We start from the raw sequence: 18,075 nt of genomic DNA on the forward strand, positions 1-18,075 counted from the left end.
GCTTATACCTCTGAAGAAACCTTCCTTATCCTGCTGCTCCTACCCAACAGCTGCTTCTGCCCATATTTTTAATGGCCCGATGAGATTGTGCGTGTGGGTGTGTGAGAACGTGTGTTTCTGGAAAGAGACCTCCTTTCTGTTGTCACACACTTTGATGTGTTTATCCTTCATCTTTCCTGAGTGCCCTACTGTACCATGCACCAAGGACAACCAGAGAGCTGGACTGAAATTCAAAAGCTCTAACCTTCTCTTTTTTTGTGAAGGAAGAACCCATATACTTTGCCATTAGAGTTTCTAAACTGCTATTTGACTTTTTTTATTTTTATCACAGTTTAATATACATTAACAAAACAAAAAATGGGATCGTATGTGAGCACTGGAAAAAATCCATTAACGATGGGACTGGCTCAGATTACGTTTCTGAATGGCATTATCTTTCTCACATCTTCTTCTTCAGGGGAAACAGATGTGCAGCGCAAAAGAGATGGAGAATGTGATTCTAGTTTTTATCCTGTAGAGTTTATGGGCTATAATTATTTCTGACTAATAATTAACATGAATGCGGCATCAACGCTTATTTTATCTACTAAACCTTGTCAAATGAATCAAAGTAATGTATGCATCAAGTGAAAACCCTGAACCTACTCAATTATTCGCGCGGTTCTGCCAAAGCCCTTCTCCTTGGGTGTCTACATTCTCAGTTTAGGACCCCCCCCCCCCCCGTCTGTCCATGTACCTCCAGAGAGGAAATATGGAGGCAGACGGACAGACGGGGTCTCTCCTCCTCCCCTCCAACTCTCCGTGGTTGCTCTCCCTCCACAGAAGGTCCTCTTGTTCTTCGTGCTTCGTGGTCTTTCGTGGTGTTCTCTCTCTCTCTATCCGTCCCTCCCCTCTGTGGGAAGCTCGGCGGCCAGGCAGGCTGGACAGAGGCATGGGAAACGATAATTACCTGGTGCCACCTGAGAGCTCCAAGCAAAATACCATTGCCTGTAATTAAAGGAACGAAAGGAGGCCCCCCCCCACCATTCTTCCCAGTGCTCCATTCATGGCCGGAGGCCCCTGATGCATGCGGAGAGTAGACGTTATTAAGTTATTAAAACAAACAAAAAAAACAGAGCATCTTTCTTGAGGAGGGATAAACCTCATCTGCATGTTACGGCCACGGCACTTTCACGCCTCTTTAGTGACCCAGAAGCTCTGCCAAGGTACACTTTTTCTTTGGATGAAACTTCATTTTTGTAGCACGTGTAACCAATGGCTCCTTTATAACTTCCTCTTTGCTGGAAACTCAGCAAGGAAGGACCAAGGCAAACTATGAACATTGTTCAGGGTTTTATTAAAAAGAGAGAGAGCAAAAGCCACAACATTGGGTCAGGTCCCTAAGTTGGCCCTCTCCTCCCCATGGCGATAATAGTTTATAACTGGCATTGATGACTGATGGACTGGGGACACCATCTACAAAAGAAAAAATCTAAAACTAAACACACCAACAAAAAACGAACACAAAAAAGAGTCTACATTAAAATCTACTATAGTGGCCACCTTGTTTTTTCTAATTAATTTGAATGTAAAACTCGGAAGCACCTGCATATGTGATCCGGGCAGGGGGAACTGTCAGGTAAGAAACAAAGTTTTTCAGATGGGTTGATTTTTAAAAAAATCCACATCACGGTCCCTCTGTAGGATACTGTCTCATGCAGCCCAGCAGTAGCCAGCAAATGGCATTGGTTATGACCACTGTCCTTCACATCCTCTGGTCAGCAGCTGAAGACCATACTGCTGAGAGCCACAACATTGTAGGCTTTGGTCTGAACGTGTGTGCTATTGTTTTATTCATTTAGCTATTTCTATAATGGACAATTCATCAATTATGACTTTGTTGTTATAGAATGCACACATTTGGGTCTAAATTGAGTAATAATGCCTGTAATGTGAATGGAGCAAGAGAATGCTCTGGTTAGACGGCATTAACGGCTGCAGCATGTCAGCTGTACATACGCGTGCAAACCCAGCTCTGTCTGGTGGGTCCTTCACCCTGGGAAGAAAGACTCCACACACATTCATACGTCTCTTTGCACTGCCTCTCAAGCCCAAAACCACTGCACCTCCAGAGCATTCCGTTCGGTTTCCGCATGTTTCAAATTCACACTGGAAACTGAAACCCTTCTATATATAACATACACCATAATGTTCATATTAAAATATCTTATTAAAACAAAACAGCATTTACACATGAAGGCAAAGCCAAAAGTTGGACATGGAGCATAAAATCAAAAAATATTAAAAAGGTTTCTCAAAACCGACTTTGTATAATTCATGACATGTATTCCTGAAGTGTCCCAGAACGTGAACACCAATCTAAGATCGGACTCCTCCCACTTCACACTGATCTTAATCACAAGAGAATACAGAGAACTTATTTAAGAGCAGTCAGCCTGTGCCAGTGGTCTGTTTACATCACCCCAGGGTCATATGCACCAAACATTTCACAATAAAAGCCTGGAACTTGGGCAGTTAATGCTAATCACATGCTGACAAAGGCTGATGAACAAGACTCTTCTTCTGAAATAGTTAAGTTTCCACACAGACACTCACACACACATACATACATTTTTTATTTATATATATATATATATATATATATATATATGAGAGAGCTAGAGCACTGTGACTAATCCGAGTTGGAAACGCAGCTACAAATAAATAGTGTGAAGGTTTGGATAGAGTAGGTGAGAACAGGTTTATGTTCATGAAGTGTTCTGCCCATTAATATATAGTGGACCAAACCAACTTCTGTTTACAAGGTCAAGAGAGAGATTTCTCTTCATACACACTACAAAGGCAAAGGCAAAGGATAATCGTTAATGAAAGACTGCCATCTGCAGGTCAATATGGGGTAATGACGCATGAACTATCCAGTTTTTTCCCCTTTAAAGGCACAACTTCACAAGACTGCGGTTTTGCGGTTCCATCTCCTGTAGAGGTGATTACTCTTGGTACAGAACATGAGACAGATCCATGCAAACCGTGCTCTGCAGGACAGCAGGAACAGGCAGGGCACTCCAGGCTCATGTGATTGTCATGCAGACCCTTGTGAGACAACAGAGAGCCATTCTGGTTCTAATGCCTAAGGGGTAAACCTGAACTTAGACATGATCAAACTTTCAAACTACCATATCAAATAATAACAACAATAATCCTGAAAATCATTTTGGGCTCCTCCAAAGAATGGGTGGCTAATTTTCACCGTTTATTGTAAAACTGAAATATAAGAATGACTGAAAAAAAACAATATGGCAGCAATATTTATATAAATTAAAGGGAAAAAAACAAAACAAAACAAAACAAAAAAACAAACACACTCTGATCAATGTGACCACCCTCCACCTTTTGGACAAAGTCTTGCACACCCCGACGGCAAATAACACTTCCTACACATCCACAGGGGTGCACCGATACTATTGATGCAACAAACAGTATCGCAATACTCAGCACCATATTCTCTACTGCCTTTTTCCATCTGCTTGTCTTCAAAGACTTTTAAAATTCGCAGGTAAAGTCTAGGTAAGGTCTAGGTAAAACTGTGTCAATGCAATAAAAAAAATCTGAGGTTTTACTGTTATTGTGCTCATAATCATTTAGAAGAAAAGATCCAAACCCATCAGACACGATTTCAGCTATAGCAAATGCTTTATTCATTTGTATTGTTCTCTGAAAAATGAAATAACATTATTAAAGAAAAAAATATTTTGGTGCTGGTTGTCCCCATGATGATTGAGTGACGTATCGGTACACCAAAAAAACAAAAACAAACAAACCCCACAAAAGAAACAAAAAACAAAGCAAAACAAAACAAATAAACCAAGATAGAATTTTTATTCTAGAGTATCACTTATCATCTAAAATGCTCTAGAATTTTCAATTACAGCTGAGCTGCTTTTTGTCACTGGCTTTGATTAGCTGCCACACCTGACACTGACAATCAAATGAGGCATAGATAGGTGGCAATGTACCCCAATAGCTAATTCCCCCCACCCCCTCCCCAACATTAAGTGGCTTATGGTCAAATTATTTATTTTTTAAAAAAGAAGAAAAAAAAAAGGGGAAAAAAAGTGTCTTTTAGGAGCTCACAGAGATCATCACATCAGATATCATAAATTTCCTGGTTGAGAAAAAGAAGTCACCAGCAATAAATGACTTACAAATATAAATCAGTTTCTTTTGCATTTGTCAATATGAACATAAAACATCAAAAAGTCTAATAAACCAGGAAAAAAGGATAAAAAAAACAAACAAAAAAAAAAACCTCTATTTGGGGGCAGTTAGGGAGGTTTCTGTAGTGAGAACGGGTCCAGCCTGCCTTGTGGGGCGGCTGCAGACAGGAGCGGAAGGAATCTTGTTTGTAAGGAACACCCCCCCCCCCCAAAAAAAACCCCCCACACACCACCCTGGACTTTAAAGCGAGCGTTTCTGCTTCTTGGAATGTCGCTGGTTGACCGAGTCCTCGTCACTGCTTGGCTCCGCCTCCTGTACTGCTCTCGTCACCGCCCTCCTTGAGCCAGTCCTCCTGTTCTCCCTCTCGCTGTCGCTTTCATCTTCCCGATAGTCCTTCCGTGTCACCATGGTCACTGTCCGCTTGCTCCGCCTCCTGCCTGCCGCCTCCTCCTCCTCCTCCTCCTCCTCGTCCTCCTCTTCCTCACTCTCCACCCGTTTACGCACACGCCCACCGTGCCCCACTCCCCGCCCTCCACTGCCACTCTCCTCCCGGCCTCTGGTTGGCGGTCTGCCCCGCTTGCCGTTCTGCATCTTCCTTCCCCCTTTCTCATCGTCCTCGTCCTCTTCTTCGTCGTCCTCCTCCTCGTCCCGGCGAAGGGGCAGGGCACGCTTGCGGACGCGGCGACGCAGGTAACTCACCCCCGGCAGGATCTTCCTCAGGAGCTCAGTGAAGGTCTGCTCCGTGCGCACCACAGACTGCAGCACACTGCTCCCAGGCTGGTTGTACTCCTCGGCATTGGAGAACACCAGCTTCATGTCCTCGATGAAGTCGTGCGTGCCACGGTACTGCGAGGACTGGAACTTGCTCTGCATGGTGCTGAAGTCCATGGGCGAGACGATGATGTCCTGGTAGTCCTCAGCCTCCTCTGCTGACACAGGCTCTCTGGGGGGGAAACAGAGAACAGATTGGGAAGGGCACACGGAGCTTTTATTGAAGCACACTGGCTTATGTAACTATGGAATACCTAATAGCGGGCCAGGTGCTCAAAGTACACGCACAAAAAACCAACAACAAAAAAGTGTGTTATTGCAGCCTTTGATATTAGCACTGCAAAGACCATTACTGCAACAGTGATTACCAATGATATGCTGTGTGAGTGTAATAATAATAATAATAATAATAATAATTATTATTATTATTATTATTATTATTATTATTATTATTATTATTATTATTATTAGTTGCATTTATATAGAGCCTCTCAAACTCAAGGTACACGTCTGTACCTAAAGGGCCAGCTGTAACGGAATTTTATCAGCTTCTGCAGGATCTCCTCACACTTCTCAAGCTCCTGCGCTTGCCTGCTCCCTCCGAATCTGGAGGTCTGCCGTACCTGCAGAAAAACACATCCAGGTTTTACCCCCAGTTCAGCGACTGAACCCCGAACCCCAGTGCCTGAAAACGAACCAGAGCAAAACCGCACAATAGCAGTGCTCCAAGAAACAGAAGTATTGCTGAAACATCTAGAGATCTAGTTAAACTCAACCGCAGGCATGTTTCTTCTCTGGTATATGTGAATGCATGTGTGCGCACCCCCCCCCCACCCCCACCCCCACACACACACCCCCACACACCACTGGGTTCCTCACCAGTTCGTCGATATCTGCTGGGTTGCTTGGACCCACCCGCGATTTCAGAGCGTTTCTCGGCGAGGGTTTCGAGGCATGCTTAGCTGTTTTCAGTGCAGGTTTAGCACTGGGAAGGGAGTGTTTCTTGGATAGCGACTTGCTCTGGACTTTAGTCCGCAGGAACGACTTCAGCTTCTTCCTCGGCCTCACTGGGAAACGCAAACATGGAAGCAGACAAGAATTAGGGCTGCACGAGTGGGTGACGGTCACCAGCTGACGGGAAAACCGTGTGAGAGTCATCCGAGTGATGAGGACTCACAGCTGTGCCCCGTGTCCCTCTGTTCCTCTTCCTCAGATTCTTCATCATCCAACTCATCCTCATCGTCCTCATCTTCTTCCTCCTCTTCTTCAGAGTCTTCATTATAGTTCCTGTCACACAGATGCAGGAAGTTTGGGTTGAGTGTGTACGTGTGTGTGTGTGTGTGTGTGTGTGTGTGTGTGTGTTACACAGGACAGCTCAAGTAGATGTGTGTGTATTTCCTCATGAACGTGTGACCGCATGTAAAGGAGTGGGTGGGTCTTACCTGCCACGAGAATAGCGGCGAGCGATGGTTGGCTGACAGGCTGGGCAGAGCCACTCCCCCTCGGGTATGCGGTAAAGCACCGGCCGCAGACAGAACAGGTGGAAGGCCTTATTACACTCATCACACAGAATCAACTTATCATCCTCTCCTACGGGCACAGAGACGGGAAAGAGAGGGAAAGAGAGATTTTAGTAAAGACCGTTATCAAATTGACTAAACGAACATACCTTTATTTTTTAAAAATGCCTCCATAAAGCTAAGATAGCACTGCATGAAGTCCTGCAACATCTGCAGCGGGAGGAGATCTGAGTAATCTTCTCGTGTGTAGGACATCCTGCGTTCTAGCTGCGTATGGGGTGAGGACCAATCTGATTTTCAGCACCCATCAACCTCCATGCTGGTTTACAATCATCTCTCCCCAGACAGATCCTCCATTTGCACTTCCACCATCGTGCCCTTCCTCCTTAACCTAACTAGCTACACTTGCTCATGAATGCAGGAGGTCATTATCCTCTCTCTCAACGTTCCTCCCTGCCCTCATCAGACACTCTGTTTCTCCCTGTCTGTCTGTCTGTCTCTCGGCCTCTCTGTGAGTTAAGTCTCTCCCTCTCTCTCTCTCCACCTGGCTGCATGCCCGCCTCTCTCCAAGTCCTGTTTTCCGGGAGCAGCTCACCTTTCTTGCGACACACTTTGCAGCGTGCGTTCTCCGCGGACATGTCCCACTTGATGCAGGCGTCGAGCATGCCAAGGAGCACATGCATGCGTGAGAAGGTCTGCGCCTCACGGATCGCCACCTTCCACTTCTCCACTGCCGTCGCCACCTGCAGGTGGAGGGGCGGAAAGGCAGAACAAAAGGATGAGCGGGACAAAGCTACTGGCTCTCATGGATGTGGAGAGGGGCCACAGAGGGCCACTCGAAGTGAGGTACCAGTGCGCTAGCACGCAGACACAGAGACAAGACACACACCCGGGCTTCCTCTGCCAGTTTCTTCTCCTCATCCACCTCTTCGGGCTTCCCACTCCCCTCCAACACTTCCTTCTTTTTCTTCTTCTGCTTGGGAGCCATGAAGCCCTGCAGGAACTTCTTTATCACACTCTCCTGCAGCGTGATCACACACTCACCAAAGTCCCTCAGCTTCTCCAGGTCTCGCACCTTATAAAACAAACAAATAAACACACACTCTCAAAGGTTTCAGGAGAAACCATAGCAGAGAGAGAGAGAGAAAAAACATAACACACTGGACAAACACCATTATCTAGCTGTCACAAACAAACCTGCCTGCTGGACTAGTTTCAGTACATCTATTACAGTTCATATTTGTCATTAAACATTGTTACTGCCCATACTAAACATTATACTTTTGCACTCTTACTTTTTGCATCCATCCACAAAACTAGCAAACATCACAGGCAGAGATTTACACAAGCCCCGCCCCCCTCACCTGCTCCTCGAAGTCGGCCGTGTCTTCCATGAAGCCCAGGCCACCCTTCTGCAGGCGGGACGCCACCTCTATTATATCACTGCGTAGGTAGCGGATGAGCTCCTGGTATCCGTCACAGGGCCTCAGACGTATACTGCCCTTCCGACTCAGGTGCATGGAGTGCACGATGTCCTGGAACCTGCCGGGGGGTGGGTGGGCAAAGGTGCTGTGTATAGCAGCTAAAACACCATCTGTCTGTGTGTGTGTGTGTGTGTGTGTGTGTGTGAGAGAACTCACTTGAGTTCCAGATTCAGTTTCAATTCACTCTCCCGCACACCCTGTGAGTGGAGGCTTTCTAGAAGCTCTTCAAAATCTTTTGTGGTGTCACACACAAACCTGCAAGGAGAGAGAATCTCCTATAAGCACCATGCACTGCACACACGAGCACACAGAACACTGGCCAACCAAGTTAAAAATGAAAAATAAAAGCCTAAAACTCGTCTTGGCCTCTGTGTGTTGCCATTAACCAGAAGGCAGTCTGTGGGCTTATGGGTAATCTACACATCACCCAACCAAGATACAAAAAATGACAGACAGAAATAGACCAACATGCCCTTTTAGTACAAAGACCAATTTTTTTTCAATACCAGAGGTTTTGGCCTTGTTTGGGCACAGTGGTCTCTATGCAGGTCTCAGGAGCTGGCACCCCCTGCTGGCCACTCTCATTAGTGATGCTGGCAATACTTTCATCATCTTCCTTCTCCCCATCTACACAAAAGAACAAAGAATATTCAGATAATCTAGAACATTTAGACATAGAATATAAAACTAGGACATTTACTATTAACAGTAGCTTAAACTAGTATGATTGTCAGGATGAGCTTTCTGTGTAAAGGACAAAAAAAAAAAAAGAAAAAGTTCCCCGTTTGATGCATGTGTCAGAACTCCCAACACTACAAAATTCCCCCCACCACTACACATGCCTGATTTTTGATGGATCTAGTCCCCAAGGAAAAGGCCCCACCCACCCTCCATATCCTCCTCTTTCTTCATCTCGTCTTCATCGTCCTCTTCGTCCTCGTCCTCTTCCTCAGGCACAAGGGTGAAGCAGTACTCGATGGTGTCATGTACCCAGCCCTTTTCTATGTACAGCCCTGGGACCACGTCAGAGAACAGCCAGTACCTGCGCACAGCAACACTACTAAAGTTTGCCCGCCACTACAACGTCCCAATCACTCGGTACACTCTACTGTTATAACAGAGTGTCACGCTTCAGTGTAGCTAAGCCTTTTAGACATCGCCTACTGCTGTTAAAAACGTAATATTCTTTTCATTGCAAGCTGGTACGAGAACACGTGCCTCGATCTAGCTGTGATCGTGCACAGAAACCGGCTGTAGTAAGGTGATAGTTGCACGCATCAGCTGTAGTAGGGCACGTGTGTATAAACCATGTGTAGTAAGGTGTGCAGTGTATGAACTAGGTGTACTAAAGTAAAGGTGTAGCGAGTGTGGTAAGGAGAGGGGTGTGTGTAGCAGGTGTGATAAGAGTAAGGTGGGGTGCCTGTACCGGTTGTGGTTGCGGTCGGTGCCTAACGGTATTCTCCTCATGACCAGCTTGGCCTTGGTGATGCCGTCCTGGAAGGCCCTCTCTGCAGCGGCTCTCTGCTTCCGCAAACGCTCCTCCTCCGCCTCCTTCTCCATACGTTCTACACACACACACACACACACACAGGGCATCAATAACAATGATTCAAAATATACATCCGTATATACACACACAGGCAGTAGTCTTCAAGAGTGTATGAAATTACATCCCCACAAACTTCCAACTCTCCCGATCACACACAGACATGGTTATTAGTCTATTAATACTCTGCTGTTGAGCCAGTGTTGTCTTCCATTTGCCCTCTTCTGTTGGACCCCCCCCCCCCCCTGCACACTTCAGTCAGACATTACTGATGTTGCTATAGTGCCTTGCTTACACCAGGGCTCCCACTCCAAGTCAGATGTCAAATTCCCTGACTTTGCCCTGTCACTGAAGAAAAAGCTGAATTTCCATGACTTAAACGGAACGACGGGCCGTCTTTGTATGGACGCAGTAAAATCAAGTAACCATAACAACCACTCACACAATATGAGAAAGGCCTGAAAATAGCATTCTGATGTTCTAAATGGCAACTAAAATTCAAAGGTGCTTCAAACAAAATTCCCTCATATTCCATGACTTGACCCCTAATGATCACATACCATGCATGACCTTTCATGTCTGGGAGAGAAAATTCAATGACATTCCAGAAATTTCATGACCTGTGGGAACCCTGTTACACTCAATTTCAGGACAACTCCGCCTGGACTACGGCTGCACAAGACTGGAACCCTTTTCTCAGGACCTCACTGGCAAGATCACCAGGTGCAGGCTACAGGCAGACACCCCTCATCTGCCTGTGGTCCCGCATGTTCACCCTGCCAGGACTCTAGCTCCTGGTTACAGGACACTGACTACTCAAACAGCGAACCACATCAACTCAACTCTGTCTGTGTCGCCGAAGCCACTGCACACTACCGTATTTCCACCTCTCCGCCTGTTCTTCCTTTCCATCCCCCCCCTCACCTTTATTCTGTCGTTCCATTTCTTCCTTCTCCTTCTTGGCCTGAATGGCCATCAGCCGGCGACTCTTCACCGTGCTGATCATGTCCTCAGGCTCCGCCTTGACCTTGGGTGCCTCCTTCTTGACTCCGCCCTCCTTCTTCTTCTCGGCCTTGCTGGCCGCCTCCTCAGGCTTGGCCGCCGCCCCCTGCCCCTTGGCCTCCAGCAGCTCCTTGCGACGCTGTTTCTCGGCACGCCGGCGGATGTTGGCCTCCTTGAGCGTGGCTAGCCGCTCTTTCCAGAGCTCGGCGGAGCGCTGCTGTACGGCATCCACATGGTCTTGCACTGAGTACGTCATCAGGATGCGGTGGCACAGTGCCACCAGCAGCCCCACCTTCTCCGCCGGCGTCAACTCGAACACCTCGGCCGTCTCCAGACGCTCCAGCATAGCGGCGCTCACCACGTCGTCGTAGCCGCCGGCGGTGGACGCAGTCGGCCACTGGTCGGACCCACGGGCGCTCTCGTCACACTGCGCGTCTGACGGTCGCAAGCACAGGCGCACCAGCTCCGACACAGAGTGCATGGTGAGCGGGATCTCGGAGAGCGGCATGTCCAGCTCACTGTAGGCCTCCGCTAGCTCGTCCTGCAACAGGGTCTGTAGCAGCACCACCAACACGCGGTTCAGGTAGAGGAAGCCAGCCTTGTCAGCCGCCAGCGCTTCCATCAGCATCTGGCTCGTGATTGGGTACTGGTCGTCAGGCATCAGCAGCTCAGCGTAGCAGCTCAGGAAGTCCGCCACCATGGCCACATCGCCGAACAGCGTGTTGGGCAGGCCGTCGGGCATGTCCACCAGGCGGAAGGCAGGAAGCGTCCGGCCCGCCAGCTCCTGGTCCTCGTAGCGACGCTGCTGCTCGCGGCGCAGCTGCATCTCCCTCTCGCGACGCTCCTTCGCCTTCTCACGCAGCTTCTCCTTCACCTCCTCCCGCTTCTTGCGTATGGCCTCCTGCTTCTCCTCGTCGCTCAGCAGGGCCCAGCGACGCCGCTCCTCCAGGCGCTCCCAGCGCTTTTGCACCAGCTCCCGGAGCTCCTCGGGGAGCCGCCCACGGTCCTCCACCGACAGTGTCTTAGCTGCCCGCGTTACCATGGAGGACAGTGCATTCTTCTTGTCCTCCTTGCCCTTGTTCTCCTTGTAGAAGCGCAGCAGGTGCAGTGCCATGGGTGGCAGAGGTTTGCCCAGCTTCGGCGTGCCAGGGCCTGAGCTCCGCACCCTCTTCTTGGGGCTGCCCGAGGCCGGGGGGCTCTTCGCCAGGTCCAGCAGGGTCATTTGCTTCATTTTGGGCTTCTTGGAGCTCCCGGAGCCCTTCTCGTCTTTTTTGGAGTGTTTCTGGCCACCTGGCGACTTGCGATTCTTCTTCGCCTCGGTGAGCTTCTTGCTCTCTGATTTCTTGGGAGTGCCAGAATTCTTCACCTTCAGCGGAGAACCGTTCACTTTCTTCACCTGAAGGCATGCGAACAAAGTTAATCAGTTCAAACGAGAAGAATCCAAAAAGAAAACTGGTCTATCTACACAAGAACATCATTCCCAGGTGGCGTGGTCCTCGGTGTGAGAAATAGTGTTACCTGCATGTTTCCCCAGAGCGTGGGGCTCAGAGGCATGTTCTGAGAGTCGCTCTTCTTCTTCCTCTTCTTCCCCTTCTCGTTCACGCCATCCATCTCGGCTCCAGACTCAGCCATCTTCAGCCTCTTGTTGGGTTTCCCATCTGGAGAGCTGAGACTCTTTCTCTTAGATGAGGGGTTTTCCGCCAAAAACTACACACACACACACACACACACACACACACACACACACACACACACACACACACACACACACACACACACACACACAGCATACAAAAGGAACACAAAATGTTGTGTTGCATACTTTTGTTATTCTGAATACTTTGTGTTAGTTTTTAAAAGCTTTGCATTTCTATAATTGTTTTTCCCGTTGAAGCTCCCATACGACCAAACTTACGACAGAACAGTAAGAGCTTTTGAACAGTCCACATCAAGTACAGTGCTAACCTAGGCCAACTGTATCGACTGCTTGGGCGACATCAGTGACTACATACTAACCTTATGTGGGTCTAAGAGGAAGTCGCTGAATTTGCTGGGCAGGTTGAACTTTTTGACCAGCTCGTCCTCCACAACCCAGGGGGCGCTCTCTCCTGTGCCGAGCCTGAGTGCATAGTGTCTGATGAAGTAGCGCATGATCTCTTTGTTGGGCGGCCTCTCTGTCCTGAAGAGGCTGTCCGCCGGCACATCGCTGATCACTTTGTCTTCATCGAGCAGCTTCACGTCATATTTGTGGGGCAGGAATTTAGGCATCACCCACTTCTTCTTCTCTTCCTTCATACTGGTGGGGAGCTTTCTGGGTGAGCGGCGTGCACGATCGCCTGCTCAGAAGGAAGAAAAGCACACCCACACATGTTGAAGAGGAGCACACACACAAACATCCACTCACAAACATAAGGTGCATCTTATATCATGCAACAGCTCAGATGCGTCCCAGAATGCCAGTGGTCTTCGTGGCAGCCCTGGAGGACGTGGAGAAGGGTCACGCTTTGCGGGTGACTCACACAGGCTGTCTCTCCTGTTCTCCTCCTCTTTGGGCTGCTCCTTCTTCTGGATCTCCTGGCTAGCATTCTCTTTGTCGCTGGAGGGGGAATCGCATGCTCCTTCCAGCTTCTTCTCAGCGGTCTCCTCTGGAGTGGCTTCCAATGGATGGATTTTCACCACCTTCACCCGCAAACTTTTATCCTTACCAAGCTGAGAGAGAGATTTTTATTTTTAACAAAGACCTTCATTCAACTGACTTCGCAGTTATACCATTCTTGTGTTTTATTATATTTAAAAAGCGCATCACTTCTATAATGAGCCTCCCCATTATCATTGAAGACACAGACAGATAAACATGTCCAGACATTTTTCAACATGGGCTTAGGGAAGTAGAGGTAAATGAATCATGGGAAATTACTCTCTCTATGGTGATGTTCTAGCGCATTAAATAATAATTAAAAAAAAGACTCTGACCAGGAAGTCACACTCCTCTGCGACAGCGTACTTGGTGAGGATTTCCACCCAGGCCAGATCCACCAGTTTGTCCAGAGACACTGTGTTGTGGTGTACAATCTCCAGAACTGGTTTCTCAAACCACACAGGGTACTCTTCCTGCAGTCTGGGACAACAAAATTACCAAAGCAATGAGGAACATTTTACTTATTTTATTTTATTTTTTAAACCGCACACGTTTCAAAAATAATTTCATGTTGAAGTGGTTTAGTGACCTAGCAGAAAGTTTTCACAAAGCACTGGGAGAGAAAGCTCAGATTTTTAGTTCAATAGCTGCGTAAATGTGTCAGGGAATCTAAGATTAAACATCAAGCCAAGAAAGCAAGCAGTGCAAAGTTGTTATGGAAACCAAATAAAATGGATACAATTACAAAATGATATTTCTTATATAGGCCAGCAGAGGGTGCAAATCTAAATTAAAAATAACAGCTCTGCACCAGTGTCAAAGGCGCACAAATCTATCCTACATTTTTCCTGCAAATGTCCGACGTGACGAATGAGTGTGCAAGTTATGCGAATAACCAGCGTGAATGGGCCATGTTTTTGATGGGGAGATTTCTAATTAGTTCAAGTTTCTCTTGCATGCCCGTGTTGATTCTCATGCACTTTTGTGACTCACAGCTCAGTGACCTCCTGCTCCTCCTCCCAGGCCTCCATGTGCGTGAGCTGGCTGCTGCCCGTGCTTTTACACGTCCAGATCCGCTCACTGTACCTCTGCATCCGCACATCATACTCTCTGAGCGCATCCGTTAAGGACAAAAGACTGGCGGAGGGCGTGCGTGTGGGGGGGACAAACGCACAGACAGAGACACACACCTGTCTTTAAAAAAAAAAAAGGGGGACCTATCCAAGAACAAGTTGAATTACCTGGAGAACAAAGGCACAAGGACTGCCAACTACTTATATTGATATTTGCTGGATACATATAAACTATATTAATTATACATACACACACCAGTCAATATATACCAAAGGTTTGGACACACCTGAATGAATATATGGGTTGTTTTTTTTTTTACAGTCTTAAAGGCAGTTAATCTAATGTTTTAGGCTTAAATTTGTTTCTAAGACAATGATAAATAGTGAAAGCCTACATAAAAATTCTAGCCTACATAAAAATATAAAATTTAAAAAACCAGTCCAATTTTTTTTTAAAAAGAATAAAATAAAATAAAAAAATACAACTGAATTTACTCAGCCCACTTTGCAAATAATTTTTGTCCAGAACTTTAGTCCCTCACCCCATGAGTACTCAGTGTGTGAGAATTTCTTGAAGACCTCACTTACACAAACACACCCAGACAGACAGAATAAAAATTCCAGTCAAAACTTTGAGAGCCCTCTGACTCCTAAAAGCTATGCTGCATAACCAGGGTAATGACTGGACTGACGCTGTATTGAGTCCAATCAGATGGCGCTCTGTAGCATGGGCCTGGAGAGAGAGCATGAGCCTTCATTCATAATTAATACCAGGAGCTCAATAATTAAAAGGCAGAATACTAGCCCAACCTCTAACGAGGGTACACTTTTAAATGATGTGCTGGAACTATAAAACCTTTAAATTGGAGAGATGATAGTTTAACACACAACCATTAACTTCCTTTAAAGGTTGCTCAATACAAGGCACAACACAAGTCAACCTGATTTTACTCTAGAAAACCATTCTGAAATGGAATAATTCTCAGTGTCCACCTTCCATGTTTTTAATGCCTTCTAGTGGTATTTGTATCACCTGAAACAACGCACAGCAAAGGGTTTGTCTTAATTTTGTCTGCTAAAAGAATTTTGCATCACTTATTGCCCAAGACAGGCAAGCACATGGTGATAAAACGATGGGAAATCCCCAAACCCCATTATATAAAGTGATTAAAAACACAGGTACGCCAGAAGATCCATGAAATATCTGTGTGCATCTGTTCAAAACAATGCTTTAGAAGCTTTATAAACAAGACACCCCCCCCCCCCCCCAAAAAAAAAAAAAAACAATAAGAAGAAATTGTTTGACAGGTACCTGTTCAATCTCGTGCTGGTCAGTGCGACTATTCAGACACCAAGCAACCATAGGCTTTACGCAGGAAACATGATTTAGTCTATCACTGCTCATCTGTGCAAACGTACTTCACCATAACAGAGATCAACTCAAAGTTAAAGGGATGTAGCGATTTAAACGTCAGAAACCCGTGCCTCACCAACTCAACACGCGTGCTACAGCACTTCCCTGTTCAATGACAAAACTCAGACACGATAACTTTTCTTTCTATTTTAGAATAGCTATCTAGTCAAATACCTACCAAATTAGAGACCTCGAGCAAAGATACAAAATACAAGCCTGATAGCTAGGTAGCTAGTTATCTTTAGCCAAGTGCCAGTGCATCTTCACGGACGTAACCCAAAGGCGTAGCAAGTAAGGGAGCACATTTTCCTGAAGACATGACAAACGAAACTGCAACATCAAAGGTCTGACGCGTCATTAGCAAAAAGCTAACGGATCCCATCCATAGCCTGTGCGTCTAGCTATCTTATTTGGCTTTGCTAGCTACATAGCAACTCTCGTAGGATTCAATGTGTAAGGCACATCCAGTTAGTCTCTGCACTGCCCCTGTGTATCTTGCACAAACTGGAGACATGGCAGATCCTAGTGTAAAGCGAGTTAGCAAGCAGTCATAGCTATACTGCCTTGAATAGTCCCGGTGTTAAATGTTAATGCTTGCTAATGTTAGCTCGGTTCAGACCAACATAAACGTGGTGCCCAAGTCCGGCAGAGTAGTTTTTCTTGATTAGCCATTTCGACCATATCGCTAAATTGGCCGACCTCTTTAAATAAAGTCTCGATGACATTTTCACATTAGCTAGCCGGTTAGCTTCAATGAGAAGCATCACTGAGGATAACCTATCGTATGCTAATCAGGAAAACAATCACAAAAGCGAAACATAAACCGTCCTGATATATTTTAAAAAGAGGTCATTAGAGAAATTGAAGGTTATGAACTGGGTAGCTATACATTTTCTGGCATACCATTGTCGTGAAGCGACAGAGCCAGGAAGCCCTGCCTTGAGAGAAAGGATACTCTTTGTTCCTGAAGGCCTCCTTGGTGTGTCCGATGATGTAGACTTCTTCTCCTGGGCCTGGCGCCTCGGCGAGCGGCTTCGCTAGCGGGTAGGGCTTCCGGCCCAGCAATGGTGCCATCGTAACTCGCAAGTGACAGCGACGATGAACTAATAAATAAAGCTCCTTTTACCGCAAAAAAACACGTCAAAATACTGCACAACCATGAACTCCAGATTCCTACAAGAACACAAAGCGCTTCCCAACGGTTTTTCCGACATTCAACGCGTCGCTAGCATCAAGCTAGGCTAGCGTCTTAGCTGTCGCTGAAAAACAATAACAGGACTCTTCGGGTTAGTATTCCCCTCGCCGCCTTGCTCTGGTTACTCGAAGGGCCGGCTGTGTCATAGCTAGCTATTTAGCTAACATCCTGCTCTTAAAAAGAGACGGCGTCAATTTCTCTTGGCTTAAACTGGTGTTTAAAGAGGAAACTTCTGCAAGCCGGGATGGAAACGCTACTGCCGCCTCCGAGGCGCTCGTCAGCGGTATGGCGCGCTTTCTAAACTGTCCCAGTGTGCACTTGGGCCTCTTCTCCGCGTGATGAAGATTCGTTTTCTGTTCCGTTCTGAGTTTCTTGGGCTTCCTAAGGCAGCCGTGGGATATATCAGCTATTCGTTATAAATAACAAATAAGAGACAGAATGCTTGATTGAAAAAGGGCGGGAGATCCTACTTCACCGGCAACATACCGCACAACCCCAAAACTCCGTTACCCCGGCAGCAAGCGGCGTCTCAGAGCTTTATCCCGCCTACCTCAATCACCAATTGGCTCCCCTCATACGACTCCCGAAGCGGGGAACTCTTATTGGTAAACATTGCTGTCAACTATTTTATCCACGCCACCTTTATCAGTGCGACCCTGAAAGGAAATGGAGCGACGGAGAGTGTTCGGTTGGAAAGGAAGGGTAAAGGTCAGATGGAGCCAAACCACTATGAATGATAACTTTACGACTAATTCTAAACTGACAGATTGTCGAATCCCGTCTACCAGAAGACACATACTTCCTGAACAATGTCATGTTTTAGGGCTATTTTAAAATCTGCGGAAAGGGGGCAGTATTGTAGAGGTCAAAGAAACAATAGAACAGACGAATCCCGATACTTATTCTCTCTTTTCTCTTTCTTGCTAAACATGCAACGATTAAACCGCAGTTTTCGATTAGGCACAGCTATTGGATTCAGCCCGTTACTCAAGTTTCCAATCGAAACAGCGTTCTGAATATATGGGTGAACCGTGGCCTAAACAACCCTCCATTAATTAATGCCTTATTATAATGCTATAAGATTAACTAACCTATGTAGGTATTATACTTCATTTGGCATATTAACACAAATAACTGTTGTGTTCACTATATGTAATAAACAAATAACCATTAATGATATAGTGCAACCATACAGTATAATTACATTCACCAATACA

At 46.4% G+C, this 18,075-nt stretch overlaps 1 protein-coding gene across 1 annotated transcript; it reads right to left on the bottom strand.

The window, feature by feature from the left end:
* Positions 1–3,671: 3,671 nt before the first annotated feature.
* On the bottom strand, positions 3,672–17,379 carry LOC113577452 (bromodomain adjacent to zinc finger domain, 1B). Its single transcript, XM_081709584.1, has 19 exons — positions 16,619–17,379; positions 14,170–14,286; positions 13,512–13,656; positions 13,058–13,247; positions 12,555–12,874; positions 12,057–12,245; positions 10,461–11,934; positions 9,417–9,555; positions 8,878–9,032; positions 8,497–8,617; positions 8,147–8,245; positions 7,871–8,048; positions 7,396–7,581; positions 7,102–7,249; positions 6,429–6,576; positions 6,164–6,273; positions 5,866–6,053; positions 5,503–5,609; positions 3,672–5,158 (listed from the first exon to the last, which is right to left on the bottom strand). Exons 1-19 carry the CDS (start codon positions 16,735–16,737, stop codon positions 4,456–4,458), a joined length of 4,836 nt encoding a protein of 1,611 aa, XP_081565710.1. The 5' UTR covers positions 16,738–17,379; the 3' UTR covers positions 3,672–4,455.
* Positions 17,380–18,075: the final 696 nt, after the last annotated feature.

The sequence above is a fragment of the Electrophorus electricus genome, unplaced genomic scaffold (assembly GCF_041902795.1).
Source record: "Electrophorus electricus isolate QZ-2024a unplaced genomic scaffold, ASM4190279v1 Scaffold63, whole genome shotgun sequence".
Taxonomy (NCBI): domain Eukaryota; kingdom Metazoa; phylum Chordata; class Actinopteri; order Gymnotiformes; family Gymnotidae; genus Electrophorus; species Electrophorus electricus.